General features: G+C 41.2%; 1 protein-coding gene across 8 annotated transcripts in view; it reads left to right on the plus strand.

Moving 5' to 3' along the window:
• The first annotated feature begins 460 nt into the window (after positions 1-460).
• The window catches only part of LDB2 (LIM domain binding 2), a 380726-nt gene continuing 363636 nt past the window's right edge, over positions 461-17550 (plus strand). For 2 of the 8 annotated variants that reach the window (XM_060148466.1, XM_060148462.1), the window contains exon 1: positions 462-864. In XM_060148466.1, the coding sequence (XP_060004449.1) occupies positions 733-864 (132 nt within the window). In that variant the 5' untranslated portion in view covers positions 462-732. Of the gene's footprint in view, positions 865-17550 lie in introns of all 8 variants that reach the window. The other 6 variants (XM_060148465.1, XM_060148463.1, XM_060148460.1 and 3 more) reach the window with 6 other exon arrangements.

A 17550-nucleotide genomic window follows, 5' to 3' on the forward strand; every position in this document is an offset into this window, starting at 1 on the left:
AGCTCTTGCTTGGAACAACAGTAAGCAAAATCAAAACTATAGAGGAAGATTAGTGCAGAGGGAAATCTACATGGGAGTGAATCACCAGCTCAGTTACCGGGGACCACGATGCCCCCGTTTCTGTATTTTGTAGTCATCACATTTCTGAACCATCACAACGGTGTGGCTGTCAGGGGTGAGTGGCTCTGGCAGCGGTTAAACCACCTATATGCTAACAAGCTCAGCAATCAGGTTGTGAAGGGTCCTGGCAAGAGGAAAATAATCCAACCAAACCTTAGACCTCTGTCAGGCTGTGAGGAGAATTATATTTTTGAACTAGTCTACAGTGTGGACAGGAAATGACCTCTCCACAAACTGCTTCTTTAAAAACAAGCAGTGGTGCCTAAAGCTATCCAGCTCCCCTCTCTCTCTCCCTCCCTCCTTCCCTCTCTTCCTCCCTCCCAGCCTCCCTCCCTCTCTGAAGCTCCTGCTCTCTCCCTCCCCTCCCGAGAGCTCTCCCCCCTCCTCCCTCCCTCCCGCTTGCTCTCCGTCTCTCTCTCGCTACCGAGGGCTCCCACAGCAGTTCCCAGCCAGTGTGTTCAGCCTGCCTGCCTGCCTGCCTCTGTGTGTGTGTGCGCGCGCGTGTGCGAGCGTGTGCGTGCGGCTACTTTGTACTGTGAAGAACACAGCCCATGTGCTCTGCATGGACGTTACTGCTACTCTGTTTAGGTTGATTTTCGACAGGCAGGCAAGATGTCCAGCACACCACATGACCCCTTCTATTCTTCTCCTTTTGGCCCATTTTATAGGAGACATACACCCTACATGGTACAACCAGAGTACCGAATCTATGAGATGAACAAGAGACTGCAGTCGCGCACAGAGGTAAGTACTTCAACCTTGGGTGTGTGTTTGTGTGTGTGTGTGTGTGTGTGTGTGTTTTCTTCAAACTGTGCCTGAGCTTTTCCTGGGTGGCTGGCTGCATTCTGCGGGAAGTGTCCCACTAGATACTACCACGTACGTGGAAATGAGCGCCAGCATGAATCCACTAGTTTGGACGCTGGGTTTCCAGGCACAGCAACTCTTGGAGCTGGGGACAGTTTCTGCCGGAATCTTGAAATAGACAACCCAGCACTTGATTTGCCTGCCGGGTGTCCAGAAATGCTGCTCTACCAGAACTCTGGCATTTTTAGGCTCTCAGTCGGTCCCCTTAGTGTTTCTTGAGATAGAATTCCGAGGGATTTGGTGATCATTTGCATCCAGCAAAATAATTTTTTTTTTAACAAATCCCAGAGGAAGTCTGCTTGACCGGCATTTGCTTTTCAAAGTCATCAAAATCGAGGTGAAAAGGGCAGAAGAGCCACCCTTCGTACTTTTCAGAACTAGCCCTGGAGGGACATGTTTGTCTATTTCCGTGTTAAATTCAGAAACCAGTTGCTTGGGGCAAGGGGTTCTTGACTTTCTTCCCTCGACGGTGGGAGTGTCTCCCAGGAGCTCTCACTTCCACAGGAGCTGGCTCAGAATTCAAGTCAGCTTGAGTTTTTGCATATTATGATCTTGTGCCCCAGAGAGAAGCCTCACCTACTCGCAGGCAACTCTGGGAGCAGAGAGGAGACAGGACTTTCAGAACTTTGTAAATGCAAAACTCCAGACCGCCTCCTGCAATTTAAATATTTAATGCCAGTTGACTTTTCCTCTGTGCTGGCTGGGCTGGTAGGTCCTACTGCTGGGCTGTCCATTTGCCTTTAAGTTGAGGCTTTGTGTTGAAGTGTTCTGAGAAGGAGTTTGTTATAGGGGCACCAAAGTCACTTTAAGAAGTAGAAATAGCTGGGAAATCTGTCTTCTCTGCAGAGTACAGATACCCGGAGGGTCGATGGCAAAGAGCTTTCAGGGAATAGCTTTGGCAGAATTTTAGGTAGAAGCTTGACTCTTAATTCTGGAAAGGGACTCAAGGTTTTACGATAAAATAAAACACACTTGCTTGAATTGTTAACAGAGCCATGGAGAATTCATGATGTTTAATGTATTTAATATAGCTAACAAGATGTGACCTGCTTTCTGATTGGCTAACTGCTGGACAAGGACTGATTAAAAAAAAAAAAGCTGGGCTGTCTTTATCACTGCTATTTTCTTTATGTTAATACATCATAGATGTTAAGTGGACTTGATGATACCGTTGCTCTCCCCAGAAGCCAGTAGCTTTTATACAAGTGTAAACTCAGTCCTGCTAAGGGTGGTGAGCTGTTGGCAGAAAATGATATTTGTGAGTTGTTGTGTGTGTGTAGTTGTGTATGTATGTTACAATTTGTATATTGCATTCAGATCTTTGCAACTGTGTATTGGAATCTTAAACTCTTGCACAAACTATTGATTGTCGCAGCCTGCTTTCAGAATTAGGAGGACAGAATATGTCATACTGTTCAGGCACACATAATTGCAACACAGATTTGGAGTAAAAAAAAAAGTCTTAAAAATATGATTAGTTTTAAAAAAGAGACCAGCGACCTTTATGGATCAATTCTTGAACAGCAGGATTTAAAAAGAACCCGTGTCCATCTTACATTTTAGAAAGTTTTTGAGGAGTTGTAGAAGGAGGGTTTTTCTCCATCCTTCTCCGTTAAGAGAGCAGGCAGATTTCTCTGATATCTGTGTTCTCCTGTGCCCCTTAATTATCACCTGGCCAGTTCTGAGCTAGAATACTTATCTGGAGGACTTCTCTATCCTGGTCCTCATAAAAATCTGCAGGATGCAATAAGGTCCCACATTTGTTTCACATTTGAGAGAAAACCTTTAAAGTCCCAAATTCATAGTATTGTTTCTTAAAACTGGCACGTTATCTTTTGTGAGAGCGAAACTCAGGAATTCCTAACTTTTGGATTCTGGGGTATTACTTTTAAGTAGAAAACCTGCTTCACAGCTCAAGAAACTGGAGAGGAAAGCTTGCTATGACAAATCCTAAAGATGTTTTTAAACCTCGCTGACTGACAGGAAAGCACTGAGAACTGTTTTCTGGTATGTTCTAGAGCCAACCCTGAACACTTCTTCCCTTAATTAGATCTTTTTTATAATTATCCAAATAATTGCTCTGACACTTCGTTTTTTCTTTGCCGAGCAGTAAAGGATGTCACGAACCCAAGGCCATAAGTTTGTTTTCATTTCATATGAAAAAAAAAGGAGAAAATCAAATAATTGCTCCTAAGATATATAAATATTAACATTCGATATTAGATTTTGATCAACGTTTGTAATGGAAAAATATTTAGAAAAAAATAACTTCTTGAAAAAGTTACCTTGTGTATTTATCAATATTAATGGTGACTATTTATGGGAAAGTTGTTCTGAGCCCTAGAGAGGGATTGGTTGGAATAAAGTGCAGTAATACCCGGCAAGAGTTATCCGTTTATTCACACACAAAATCAAATAGATTGTTGAGTGATTACTTTTAGAATTTAACTGATGCATCCATCCATTTTGGACAAGAGAGACTCACTTTCTTTCTTCTCTCTCTCTTCTGGTTCCTGCTTCTATATTACATGGTATTATTTCATTGACTCCTAATATCGCACTCTCACATACACACCTATGTAATACTCTCGATTCTCCATTCTTTTTTGAACGTAGACTTGCCTAGAAAGAAATTGCAGCAAATCAGTCTCAATGAAAAAATTATTATCGAGTTTGCAGAAATTTCCTAGAAACCTTCTTTATGGAAAGGAAAAAATGTAGTAAAGAAGCATGGTGCTCACCTATTCTCCTTCCATAGATGACTCCCCCAGAGCATTCTCTCCTGGGGATTGATGCATTTCTTCCAATTAAATAAAATCAAAGCCCTTCAGAAGCTGGGTAGTTTTAAAAAACACTGGATTGGGAGTTAATCCTTTTTCGAACTTGTTTCTTTCTTTTACATGGATCTTGGTTCCTCATAAGCAAATTATCTCAAGGCCTCTTTAATTTAAAAATTCAGATTTTACCAAAGTTCAGAGTTTGGTTTTCTTTAGTAGGAGAAAGTGTTGTGAACTTGAGTAATGAGCACAGACATTACTTCTTGGCTCACGGTATTTAGTTCAAAATCACAAATGGTACTGAAAAAACAGGGTCATAGTGGAGAAAATATTGCAGGGAGCGACCCTGCCAGTCTTGTTTAAGGCCAGTGCTGGGAGCAAGCAGTTCCTGGGACAAAGTAGGTGCTCAGTAAACATTTGTGAACAAGCCGATCATGAATCAGTAGCTGACAGAGGAGAGAGAATTTAACTGTATCACTGAAATTGGCACCTTTCCTGAGAAGCACAATTCTGATGCCTTTGGGGGTCCTGGTGCCTCCTGAAGCTGCTTTAGGGACCTGCTTCCAATTCCCCTAAAAGTGCTCATCTCCACACTTATTGCATCGTGAGGTAATTTAGATCCCTAATCTTTGTGGCAAAGGAAAGCAAGTGTCTAAGAAATTATGGGACCTCATTTCTTTCTAAAGGAATTTGAATGCATTACGAAGCAAACAAAAACAACACACATATGCTTCAGATGCTGTTGGCTATTGTGGGAAATAAAATTTCTTTGCAACACCAGAATCTCAGTGGAATTTCATAAAGAAGTACATAGATGTTTCCCCCTTTTCTTAATTGAAATTAAGAGAAACTCTTGGAGCTTTGTGTCAGTTTTGGTCACTGTAATTCCCAGGCAGTAGGAAGAGGGCTATGTTTTCCATTGTGTATGTTACCATGAATTGACCTGAGATCTTCCAAAATTCATTGACTGTTTGAATGGTCTGGCTGTCTCAAATGTATTTTGAAAGAACGAAACTGCACAATTTTTAGTTTAACACTGCACACAGAGTACCGTCAGATAGGACTTAAAAATGTGTCCTAAAGATTTCAGGATTTGTTCTGTAACAAGCTTCAGTAATAACAAAAATAACAGTATTTTTTTCATTTCCTGAAGTCTGTGCTATAAGATTAAAAATAAGTATAGGTGAAATATGAGATCATCACAGTGAACTTCATTTTTAGTGAAAGGATTTTAATAATGTTGGATTTTTATAGAATTTAAGAAAGTTTATCAAGTTATACAAATTTTGGATATTGCAGACAACTCTTTTTACCTTATTTCCTCATTCAAATGACCCAAAAATGTCTCCATTCCAATGAAGATGTTTTTAAATACATAGATTTTTTTCAGGTTGGCAGTATGCTAATTTTAATAAAATACCACAAACACCAGGAAAGTGTGGGTACTAGGATGTATTTCTTCTGTTTTGAGGTTTTTTATTCTTTTATCAGTATTACACATCCCACTCCCAAAGAGAAAGCTGTGATTACAATGGGAAGCTGCCATGTACACAAGGATTTTATTAGAATTACGGCTTTTAGTTTTACAGGATTTAATATGAACGTTGAAAATATTTGAAGATCTTGAAATTTCAATCTGCTGCTTTCACCCTGCTTCAGCTCAACTCTCCAACTCCCCGGGGAGGGGGTGGGAGGGGGTGGAAGGCTCTCAGTCTTTTCTTTCAGCTACATTTTTATATACTTTAGTCACAGGGTTTCCCGTTGTAGCATCATGTTTATTCATGGAGTAGCTTAGTATCATTGATGCTCAGATAGAGCCTAGTTAAAATGAGATTAGGTATTCTGGATAGGTGGGAAAAAAAAGAAAACGGCTTTGTGATAAACTTGGATTTTTTTTTTTTTCCTAGAAATTTAGAAAGAAAAATGGTGCTGTTACTCTGAGGCATATGAATGATTTTCAGTGTTAAACACAGAACTTTCCAAGTTTTTCGAAGGGGGTTGGTGAGGAGTAGGGGGAGGGGGGATTAGTAGTGGAAAGGAAAGCTATTTTGAAAATGTTAAATGAAACCAAAAGTGAAGTTTTAAAAAATAAGAACTTCCAACCTCTCTTATTTTTCAAGATCTCTACATGGCCTCAGAAAACAAATTGCTGGACTCTTGTACGGATTTTATTTTCCTGAGGTCTTTTTTTCCCCCATTTTCCTACTATGGGAACTGTTTTTAATTAAAAATTGCTGCAAACTAACTATTCGTAGGAGGCCAAGAAGAAAAAAAAATCTCTCAGCTCACATTCAACACAGATTCTTATCAGCCTAAAATCAATGCACACTTAAATCTCTCCCCTTTTGGTATGTAAATTATGATATAGGATTTAAACAGTATTCATTTTTTAAGCATTTAGCTTTTTGTTTGGGTTTCAGAAAGAAATTAATTTAAAATGTATGGAGACAGGGCTATAAATCTCCTTTTATTACATTTGTACACATTAACCCATTTTCATGAGGAACACAGAAAACCCCCTTTCTGAACAAGCAAACGAAACAGAAAACAAACAACCCCCAATATTGTCAGGAACAAGATTCATAAACTTACTTATTTGGATTTGGTTGGTGGGTCTCGGAATATAATTGATCTGGAAAAACAAATCTCTTTTTGAAAGTAGCAGAAAACAGAGCTTTAAAAATGTGTTCAGCTGATGTAGATATGACATATACCTTTGTCATTTTCTGACCAAAATATTTTCCTCCTTTCTTTCTTTCCTTCCTTCTTCCTTTCCCTTCCTCCCTCCCTCCCTCCCTTCCCGCCCTCCCTCCCTCCTTTCCTTCCTTCCTTTCTTTCTTTTTCTTTCTTTCCATTTTTCTTATCAATCTGAGGTTAGACTTTTTTTTTTACATTTAAATTCCGGCAGCATGCATCTGAACATAGGCAACTATTAATACTTGAGACAAACTTCAGCCCTTCCTTCAAGAATTTCTATACTTCAGGCAATGACAATATCTGTGTCTGGAAATACAGAGACGATTAAGACCATTTGGTAACAAAGGGCGACATACAAACCAGTTCTTACAATGTAGTGCCCTGTTAGGTTAACACACTGTGCCTTTGTATACTGAAAGATGTACGCCTTTCTGAAAAGTAGTCGTGATGATAGTAGCTAGCATCTATGGAGAGGTCACTCTCTGTAGGGCCAAGGTGCTAAGTGCTTTCTGGACATCAGCTCATGGAACCCTCATAATCACCTCCTGATATTGGTACTCCTAACATCTGCAGTCTTACTGATGAGGAAACAAAGGGTTAAGTAAATTGTCTAAGGTCACACAGATGGTAGTTTAATTTTAGAAGTTATGCTGTTAACTGCTTTGCTATATAGCACTTCTCTGAGATAAGAAATACTAGCAAGGATTGTAGTTTCACCTGTGGAAATTTATTAGGTGAATGCATTCATTTTTTCCTTGGATAGGTTGACTTTGGCAGTGCCTGGAAAGATGACCCCATCCACCTAACCTGGTTGGACTATTTGCCTCTCAAGTGTCTGACTCATTTCAAAAGGGACCATGTGAAATTCCAAAGGATGGAATCAGAGGTGGAAAATATACCCTGGTTATTGAAAAAAAAGAACCAAATTCACACTCCCTATTAAAGAATGAATATTTTCAGTATTCATTGAAGTGGCCTTATCTGAAGAGTCACTGGACTTGTTGTGGAACACTATGCATAGTTATCTAAGAGTTTAATTTTTTAAACTTAAAAATATCTGAATTTCCATTCAGTGCTTGACTCTTCTCAGGTGTGTTCTGTGGAAGATGGTGGTTTAATTATTTTAAACATCAATTGGATGAGTAGAAAAGCTATCCCATTTTTGGTAGTGCCACGCCCCTCCAAATATAAGATTAGGAGAGTAAATTAGAATTTGGTATGATGTTGGCTTTCTTTGCAGGTAATCAATTAGGAATCGTAGAAAAAATAAAGGCATAGAGGGAAGAGAGCTCCTAACATGTGTCGGTTTCTCACTATCCTAGTTTGACCCTAAGAGGCAGTCTGTCCACATCGTGTGTCTTTGGATTTCCTCGTGGGAAATGAGGTTTCCTTCCTAATCCTGTAGCCTACTTTAGCTAACTGTGAGGCCACTGTGCTTGTAGTAAATGCCTGCCAATTATTAGAGATAAGATGGATCTCTTCACGTGATCCAAGCCCAAGATGCATGTGTTCTGGTTCTCCTTTAACAGATCAGGAAACTGAGGCTCAGAGAGGTGAAAACCAAGTCCATACATGGGCATCCCCGGGGGCTGGATCTTTTGACTCCCCCGTTCAGTGCTCTGCTCAGAAGCTTGCTGGTAAAGGCTACCTGCTCCCTGTTGGAAGCCCTGACGGCCACCCCTTGCCCTCAATTTACTACTACTTTTGACCAGCCTAGTTTGAAGTTATAGTCTTCCAATTAAAAACAGAGTGCTGAGCGTTAAAGATGTGGTAGATCCCTCTGAAGAAGAGGAACCACCCCTGTTCTGGGGACATCACAAGCCCCCATCCTCTCTTTTCAAGATTTGGATGGTCTCCTAACTATACTCTCTGCGCCCTCTTTCCACTATATAATCTGTTTTCCCACAAGCAGCCAAGGTGATATTTTTGAAGCAGAAATCAGAGCACATCACTTTCCAGCTCCCCCTCACACCTAGAATAAGCTCCAAACTCCTTGCTCTGGCTTTTAAGGCTCTATTGATCTGTTGTTTCCTGATGGCCCAGTCTTACCACGTGTTCAGCAAACTCCAGCCGCAAGGGACTTCTTTGGATCCATTAACTTGCCAAGCTCGTGCATACCTCAACACCCTTGCCCTCAGTGGTAGAATGCATATATGGCTTCCTCCATAATAACACTTAGAAGTATTAGGAAATCTAATTTGAATTAGAATTTGGCATGGTGTTGGCTTGATTTGCAGGTAATTGATTCAATGTCTCAAAGAAAATAAGGACCATGAAGGATGAGTCCTAGCACTTAGTAGGGCCTCTACTGATCAACTTAGATGCCCCCTTCACAGAGAGGCCTTCCTTGATCAGCTCATTACCCCTCCCGCACACAGTCTCATTCACTTTTTATCACATGCCCTGATAATTTTCTTCGTAGGAATTATAGCAAGCTGTTTTTTTTTTTTTTTTTTTTTTTTTTTTGCCGTACGCGGGCCTCTCACTGTTGTGGCCTCTCCCGTTGCGGAGCAACAGGCTCCGGACGCGCAGGCTCAGCGGCCATGGCTCACGGGCCCAGCCGCTCCGCGGCATGTGGGATCTTCCCGGACCGGGGCACGAACCCGTGTCCCCTGCATCGGCAGGCGGACTCTCAACCACTGCGCCACCAGGGAAGCCCAGCAAGCTGGTATGTTTTTGCTTCTAGTTTATTTCTCAAGTGTCAATAGAATATAAGCCGCGTGGGAACAAGGGCCTCATCTGTCTCCTTTACAGTTGTCTGCCCAGTGCCCCATAGCACATAGTTGATATGCAAAATATATGTGTTGAATAAAGGAAATTACGTTGTACCAGCACTATCCAGACTGACACTGGAATTTACCTTGAATCTTCCCAACAATCACCGACAGCTACAGTTGGAAAAGAATCTGTAAGCCTAATAGTCGGGTGAGCACTTACAGATAGAATGTTCAGCCAGACCTGCAGAGAAAAGAAGCCTGAGGAGAGGAATTTCTTCTGTGAAAGAGGTGTTGAGCTGAGAACTTTGCCCTCTGGGTAGTATGAATCTGTTGGGAATCTCCTGACTTATGATGAAAAATATTTACACCTTTCTTATTTGCTATCTCTACTACTTCTCTCTTTGGGCCCATCCCTGAGGGCCCACAGCCATGAATTAGGATATGAATCACGATAATACCTTACGTTTCCTGGAGCACTTTGCATTTTGGGAAAGTGCTTTCAGGGCCATTAATGAACTTATTTGAAGTGATTATACAACAGAAAATATGGGAAGTTATATTAGTATATGATGTGGTTTATAATGTCTTTGTGTTTACGAATTGTGTGGTGTGTTTGTGTTGTGTGTGTGTGTGTGTGAATGTGTGTGCATATGTATGAGGGAGAGAGAGACGGAGACAGAGAGACAAGAGAGAGAGATTTGCTCACCCCAATCAGATTTTGTTTGTGTATGTGTGAACCTTCTGGTTAGGAAACATGCACAACTTTTTTTCCACTAGTGTTTTTTTGTTTGGAATGAAAAGAGTAGCATTCCTGGAATGTAAAGATCTGAACTGAAGTATGACTTATAACAAATCAGATTTGGATCCAAACCCTGGCTCTACCTCTTGCTTGCTGTGTGATCTTAGGGCAGTCATTTAACTTTTCTGAACTTTCATCTTCTTAGCCTGAAGTTTATGTTGGGAGGTGAATGGCTAATGCATGTAAAAATTCCTGGTATATAGTAAGTGCTCAATAAATGGGAACTATGATGATGATGATGATGATTATGCTGCCCTTTTCTCTGCCCCATCAGAAAATTAAGTTGTGTAAATCAGGCAAAACATTGCTTGATTTCCTAAATGTATATTTACTTATTTTTTATTGAAGTATAGTTAATTTACAATACTGTGTTAGTTTAAGGTGTACAGTAAAGTGATATACGTGTGTGTGTGTGTATATATATATATATATATATATATGTTCTTTTTTCAGATTCTATCCCATTATAGGTTATTACAAGATATTGAATATAGTTCCCTGTGCTATATGGTAAATCCTTGTTATTTATCTTATATATAGTGTTGTGTATCTGCTAATCCCATAGTCCTTACCCCTCCCCCTTCCCCTTTAATAACCATAAAAGTATCTTTAAAAATATATCTTACAAGGCTTGCACAAGCATATTTCAATTTAATGAATGAACCTTGCAGTGACATGTAGGATTTGTGGGTTTGGGTTTCTTATAATACGTGACAGAACCATCAGGGTGTTCCACCATCATATAATAGTGATGACACAATAATCATACACCTTCTTGTGGCTGTGATCTCCCCCAAAGTCCAGGTTATAATTAACTCTTAGACATACCAAGGTTAAAGACTAAGAACTGATCAATGTATGGGACACACGCACACCATTCTGTTGGGGAAAATCTGTGTTCAGGGTTTGCTCTAGCTAAGAACTCAGTGGAGACAACAGAATATTGAAATGTTCCCCTTCACTAGTGCCTTTGCAGGGCCATCTAAACAGGGACCCTGGGGAGGGCTGGAGAGCACACACCCACTGGCCTTCACTGGCCATTTTGTCTAAAGAGGTGTACTTCTCACAATGCTGCCTGGCACAGACTCCTCCAAGGGAGCTGTGTCAGTACCGGGTGAAGCCCCACCTGCATGTCTGGACAGATAACAGCCCTGCCAGACTGATCCACCGTGACACCTTGTGGCTTACTCCTTAACACAGCGCAATGTACACGGGTGGAACTGGTGATGCTCTGAACAGCACCATGTGGTCTCTATCTGGCCAGGGGGATCAGGTTGACAGGTAGTAAAGCTACCCACCTCTACTTTTTTTTTTTTTTTTTTTTGTGGTACGCGGGCCTCTCACTACTGTGGCCTCTCCCGTTGCGGAGCACAGGCTCCGGACGCACAGGCTCAGCAGCCATGGCCCACGGGCCCAGCCGCTCCATGGCATGTGGGATCCTCCTGGACCGGGGCACGAACCCGCGTCCCCTGCATCGGCAGGCGGACTCTCAACCACTGCGCCACCAGGGAAGCCCTCTACTTTCTTTATGGATGCAACCGAGTGTTACGATGGGCTGCTTTGTCCCACCGACTTCAGTGTACAGCCTCCCTGATTTTTCATATTGAAGTCCTTAAATTACACATACCTTCCTACACTTCATTTCATTGACTAGGTCACCTGTGATTTCTATGTAGAATTCCACATTAATAATAATTTTTAATCAACTTTTCTAGAGAAATAGCTTATATAACTCAAACATTACATTGTTTTAAATTTTAATTTAATACATATTAAATGAAATATAATTTAAATTTACGTTTGTTTTAATATATGTTATTTTTTTGAGAGGGTAGTGCTTTAAATTTTGCCTCCCATTATGGGTCATTTCTTAGGAGTCATGAAAATTTGATCTTGAGACTGAAAATCCGTGCAGACAATCAAAAGTTACACTAATAATGTATACAAGGCTAACCATTTGGCAGTACACGCACACACGAAACCCTTCTTATGCCTTATAGTGTTAACCATGATTACTCTGCAGTTGGCTGAAATTTCTTCCTTGAAATTGAAATTAAGCAGTTGGTGCGTATCACGTGCCTTTGAAAGGTTCCGATACAGAAACTCTGATGGAGCCTACGGCTCCCCAGTTGGCTGAATCCTAGAATTACAGGGCTGGAATAGATGTGAGTGATCATCTAGTCCAGACTTCTGATTGTGGAGATTGTGGAAGTGCCGAAACCAGACACAGGTGGCGCTTACCTGGACTACAACCTGTTGTGGATTCAGAAGTGGTCTCGGGTTTTCTAAATCATAACACTAGGTGCCCAGGTAATAGCCAGGAAGTGGCCAAATCAAACACTCTTACCTATCACTAATTTGTACTTCAACCCTACAAACACTTTTCCTTTTCAAACCCCTTTCTTCTTTCCAATTTGCCCTAAAATGGTATCGATCTTTAGCATCATGCTACTGATGTTGAAAAACACATCACTAAGCTTTATTGCTTTAGAATTTATGACTGTTTCCCTTGCCAATTTATGTAAAATGAAGTTGCATATGTTTTAAGATATAGGTCTACTTTTTCTGATTTTAAGAACTTGGTTCATTGTCAGTAATAGAATATTTGTAAAGTACAATGTACAAATAGGTAAATACAAATTATCTTTAGTTCTACTATGCAAAAAATTGCTGTTATCATTTTAGCATATCAATCCAAGACAGACAAACATGTGCATCAGCCTTTATATGCTTAGGGACATACCGAACACCCGTTTGAATCCAGCTCTTTTAACCAAAATTATGAGTATTTCACCATGTTCTTAAATCTTCTTAAAATTTTGAGTTGCCTGAATTATTTACACAAATGTTTATGTTTTTAACATGATATATATATATATATTTTAGCATGATATATATATTTAAAAAATTATCCAGCTTCTTTGCACCATGATTTGATCTCAAGGAAATAGCATTCTTAGTAATCAATCTTGTCCCAAGTAAGTTGGAGGCTGCTGGTATAAGGAGTTAGCTATGGTGCCTATTGTGATTACCATTAACATTTAATACTAGTCGGAAATCTTGCACCCAGGGCTGTCTCCTTTTAAGAAAGCTTTTCCCTCCCATGTGAGGGCAGATCATTTTCCCCCGTTCATCTTTCCTTTGTATTATTTCTGAGTCGGGAGGCAACCAGCACACAACCTTGTGCAATGTCTGTAAATCAAAAGATTTTTGCACAATTCCTACTGCAAAGAGGGAGGTTGAATTCATGTTAAGAGTTAGTGTTGATCTAGAACCAGTAGTTGGGATACAGCCAGTTAATTTATGATACCATTTGAAGGACATGTCTTCATTTCAAGGAGGAAAGCGATATTTCATAAAGTGGACTATGTCATGAGTTGTATGCAGTATTATCTTATTTTCCTCACTGGATCGAAGAGCTCCTTGGGGTCAGGTACTACCTTATTCATGTTTTATCCATCCTGACAAGTGACAGTCTTGGTGGCCAACTGCAGTCTTTTTTTTAAAGGTACATTTCACAGAGGCCACCATTTTGTAACTAGATTCTGAGTTATCACTGTTTTTATATGGGTGATATGCATTTTATAGATAAGCCTCACACACATGTTCTAGGAAAGAGCAGTCATAGCATGCAATCAGACTGTGTCCCCTACATAGCATGAGCATCGAATGATTAACTTCTCGAGTCCAGCAGACTTGTTTCTCTCCTTACTATTTGTGTGACCTTGAGTGAGTTAACTCACCCTTCTGTGCTCTGGATAATGTGGGGATGATAATAGAATCTACGTCCTTGGATTTTTATGAGGATCAGGTGAGATAATTCTTATAAAATGATGAGCATAGTGCCTGCGCCCTCTGAGTGTTCATTACTACGCTGACGCTGACGCTGATTTGTTTGGCGGATGTTGAAGTCTACCATATGTGATATTACTGGTCTGGAGGTGAAGAGGGCCGCATGCCTGACTTGAAAGGGCTTAGTAAGACCACAGTAAGGATCTGCAGAGAAGGAGGGATGAATGGGAATTTGCCAATTTAAGAATAATGGTGGAAAGGATGCTTTTGGCTGAAGGAAAGGCACAGGCAAAGAAAGTGAGTCTCAAAAGGTGATGCTCTGTTTGAGGAAGGGTGAGGATTTTGGCATAGCTGGGGCTTAAGGTCTAGGGTGGTTGTATGAGTGTGTATATATGTGTGTAGGGTGGGGTTGGAATGTGGTAGGAAATAAACCTGGAGAGGAAGTGAGGGCTGGTTGTGAAGGCTTCGTTATGTGCCGTGAGGCCGTTGGTCTCTATCCGTTGGAGACTATCTGTTGGACTTCAGTATAGTGAGTATGAATAGGGCCCTGGCATGATTATTTAATTTCTCAGTGCTTTGGTTTCCTCATCTGGAAAATGACACAAGAGGAGTCCTCACCTCGTAGGTTTTGTTTTAGGGAATTTAGTGGGATGAGGCCTTTAAGCTTTTAGACCTGCTGGTCCAGCACCTCACTACTATGTAGTAAGGATTCCGTCAACATTGGTTTCTACTCTCAGGCAAAGGGAACTGATAAAGGTACTTTTTGGCCCGGGCAGTGAAACCAATGATGTGCCTTCGAGCAATGTCACTCTGGCCACTTTGTGGAGGGCAGACTGGCAGTCTGTCTAGGAGCATATTTGTCTGCTGAGAGGAGGGGTCAGCGGATGGGGAGATGCACAAAGGAAAAATGACACACATTTACCGGCTGGCTGAGCTATTTTTAGCCTAGCGTGTCTGAAGCAAAGGATGGATTTTCATGGCATTTTTTTTTTAAGATGCAAAATTACTGTAAGCCAAAGTTATGTAACTTGCCTAGGAACACTTTGTTTGTCCACCAATGAGGCCACTGTGGGGTCCACAAAACTTTTAGCAGGCATTTTAAAGGGTGGGTCCCCAGGGTCGCCAATCCTGACTTTTCCTCCTGCCTTGACAGAATTGGGAAACTCGAATTGATGAGCTGGGGCTTCTGGGAAGATTCCCCCCACCCCCCTTACCTGTCAGCCAGCCTAGAACCAGGACCTCAGAGGGAGATGACAGTGAGTCGAGTGAAGAGGATGAGTGGGGAGCGAGAAGATGGGTTGAAATCCTTTCCCACCCAGGCCATGTAACATGAGTCTCTGAGCCTCAGTTTCCTTGGTGTAGAATGGGCAGAACAATAGGTCAGCATCCGAGGAAAATCTTGGACACTCAGTGAGACGGTGGAGGGACACTGCCAATACCGGGAGGTATTGGAGGGTGGCTCTGCCCTTCCCTACCTGGCATTTCATGTCATATCGAGGGCCAAAGAATTTTGTTCAAGAGTGTTTCTTAGACTCTTCTCACACTTTCTTTCCTCCCTAAACTTGAGCCTGTGTCTTTAGATAAATCTTTCCCTTTCCTGAGCCTATTTCCTCTTCTGACAGCTCTGGATTCGAAGAGATATGAACTGCAAGGTATCCTTTCCATCACTATTTTTATTCTGATTCCCATTAGGTGGACTGTGTGCTTCTGTTTTTAATCTCCCCCATGAAACATACAATCAAGGTAAATGACATGCTCCTGCCTTTCCGACTCCTGCCCCTTTTCTCCCACCTCGCTTGCTGAGGGGATCTTGCTGAGTCACAGAAAGATCTTTCTTGCTTTTCCTCCTGCATTGGCTGGAGCTGGAGCGCCACTCTGGCCTTCTCACCCTCCGGGCACCATTGTCTTAAAACCTGCACATGAAAGAAGGTCCGGGGATTGTTTTTTCCGGTCTTTATAAAAAAACCTCAAAATGCAAATGCAGGATGTCCTAAAATCACAGAATTCAGAGGGGTCCCGGTACCCTTGGTTTTTTTTCTTTTTTTTAAAGAAAGGTTAAAATTCATCCGAACCAAGACTAGAAAATAAGCTTAAGGTGTCAAGTTATTCCGAAAAGACTGTTAATGCCTGTTGGCTGAGTGCATTAAACTGCTTTGAAATGATCACTTGTGTGTACTGTTTTAAAAGCTGCTTGCTAGGACGGTTATTTAAACCTGTTTGTTTCCGGACTCAAAACTTCACATTTGTCCGTTGAAAAAAATACTATATTTGAAACAAATAAACATTAAAATATAGTTTATTATATTTCCAGCCATTCGTCTGAAAGGAAAATATGTCAAGACATTTATAGTTAGAAACTGAAAACTCCGCCCTAATTCACTCCATTGTATTTCCAAGGAGCCCAGTCATATATAATATTACCGGGTCTCCTGAGGCCTCCTTGAAGGGATACCAGATACTCTTGGTATAACAAGAGATTGGGGGAGGTGGGGAGAGAACGGCCAGGGAATGGCTTCCAGTCCTAATTCTATATTTCCTGTGATTTTTTTTTTTTTTTAATGGAGGCAGGGGAAAAGGAGAGAAGAATGAACTCTGCTGTTACTTTTAGTATGGCTTTGACTTTAAAACCATTTAAAAAGGAACATTCATGGTGGCACCCTGGGGTGTCTAGGATGGGATTGCCTTGGCTTTTTCATCCCTCAATCACCTATAGAGTTTTTTTATTATGTGCTCAGTGATGGAGATCTACCAGGAAGCCCTTCCCTCATGCTCAAAGCCTAGTGGGGAAGACAGCCAGCTGAACGTCTGCTTATGATGGGCAAGACTGGGCTGTTGAGAGCAGCAAGGATGGAAGGTATCCCAGCAGGGACTGTGGTGTCAGGACACACACACTCCCGTGCCCACTTACGCTCTAAGTTGCTTACATTATGGAGTAAATTGTGATCTAAATATTCGTATTTTTAATCTAGAGCGCTGCTAACTTTTTGACAACACTGTGTATCCGATGATCTTTAGAGAAATTAAGCTGCTTAAATATCCCAAAACAGGGAGATAAAGTCATGCAGCATTCATGCCCCCATGACGGGCTGCACCCAGGTCCCTTAAACTACTATAACCTAAACTGTGGGTGAGGAAGAAGAAAAGGGGACTCCTCTAAGCCTACTTAAAAGCCAAGATATGGCAAAAAAAATCTTTTTTTTTTTGCCTTAGTCCATGAGAAATTGTCTTTTTGTAGGGTAGAAAATGTCATCCTTACCAAAGAGTTCATCATAGTCATTTTTGTGAAACTTCCAGGTTCTCATTTAATGAATCTTAATTGAAAAAATATCCCCCTCCTCCCACTATGGTATATAGCTAGACAATATTGAGAGGAGTTTAGGGAAGGAAACAGATCATGCAAAGCCTTGAGTGGTTAGGAATGCATAAAACTGAAGGCAGGGGACTGGATGAGACAAAAAGCAGTATCTCAAAAATTCAAGATGAGGAACAGTGTAATCATACTGTGTATTTATTAAGTGTCTGCTGCATGTCAATTTCCCAGCTGAGTACTTTAACCTTATTGTCTCAGTTAAGTTGCACAGCAGTGCAATGAGTAGGATTATTACCTCTGTTTCACAGATGAGGGAGCTGAGGCTGAGAGAGGCTTAGTAATTAGCCCAGAGTTTCACAGCAGACAAGAGTCACACTATGGCTTGATCCTGGGTGCACCCAAGGCAAGAGCTGATCTTCACCCCGCAATTCCACTAACTCTCCAGTTGGTGCCCCACTTTACAGGTGAAGAAAC

The sequence above is a fragment of the Lagenorhynchus albirostris genome, chromosome 4 (genome assembly GCF_949774975.1).
Source record: "Lagenorhynchus albirostris chromosome 4, mLagAlb1.1, whole genome shotgun sequence".
Classification (NCBI taxonomy): domain Eukaryota; kingdom Metazoa; phylum Chordata; class Mammalia; order Artiodactyla; family Delphinidae; genus Lagenorhynchus; species Lagenorhynchus albirostris.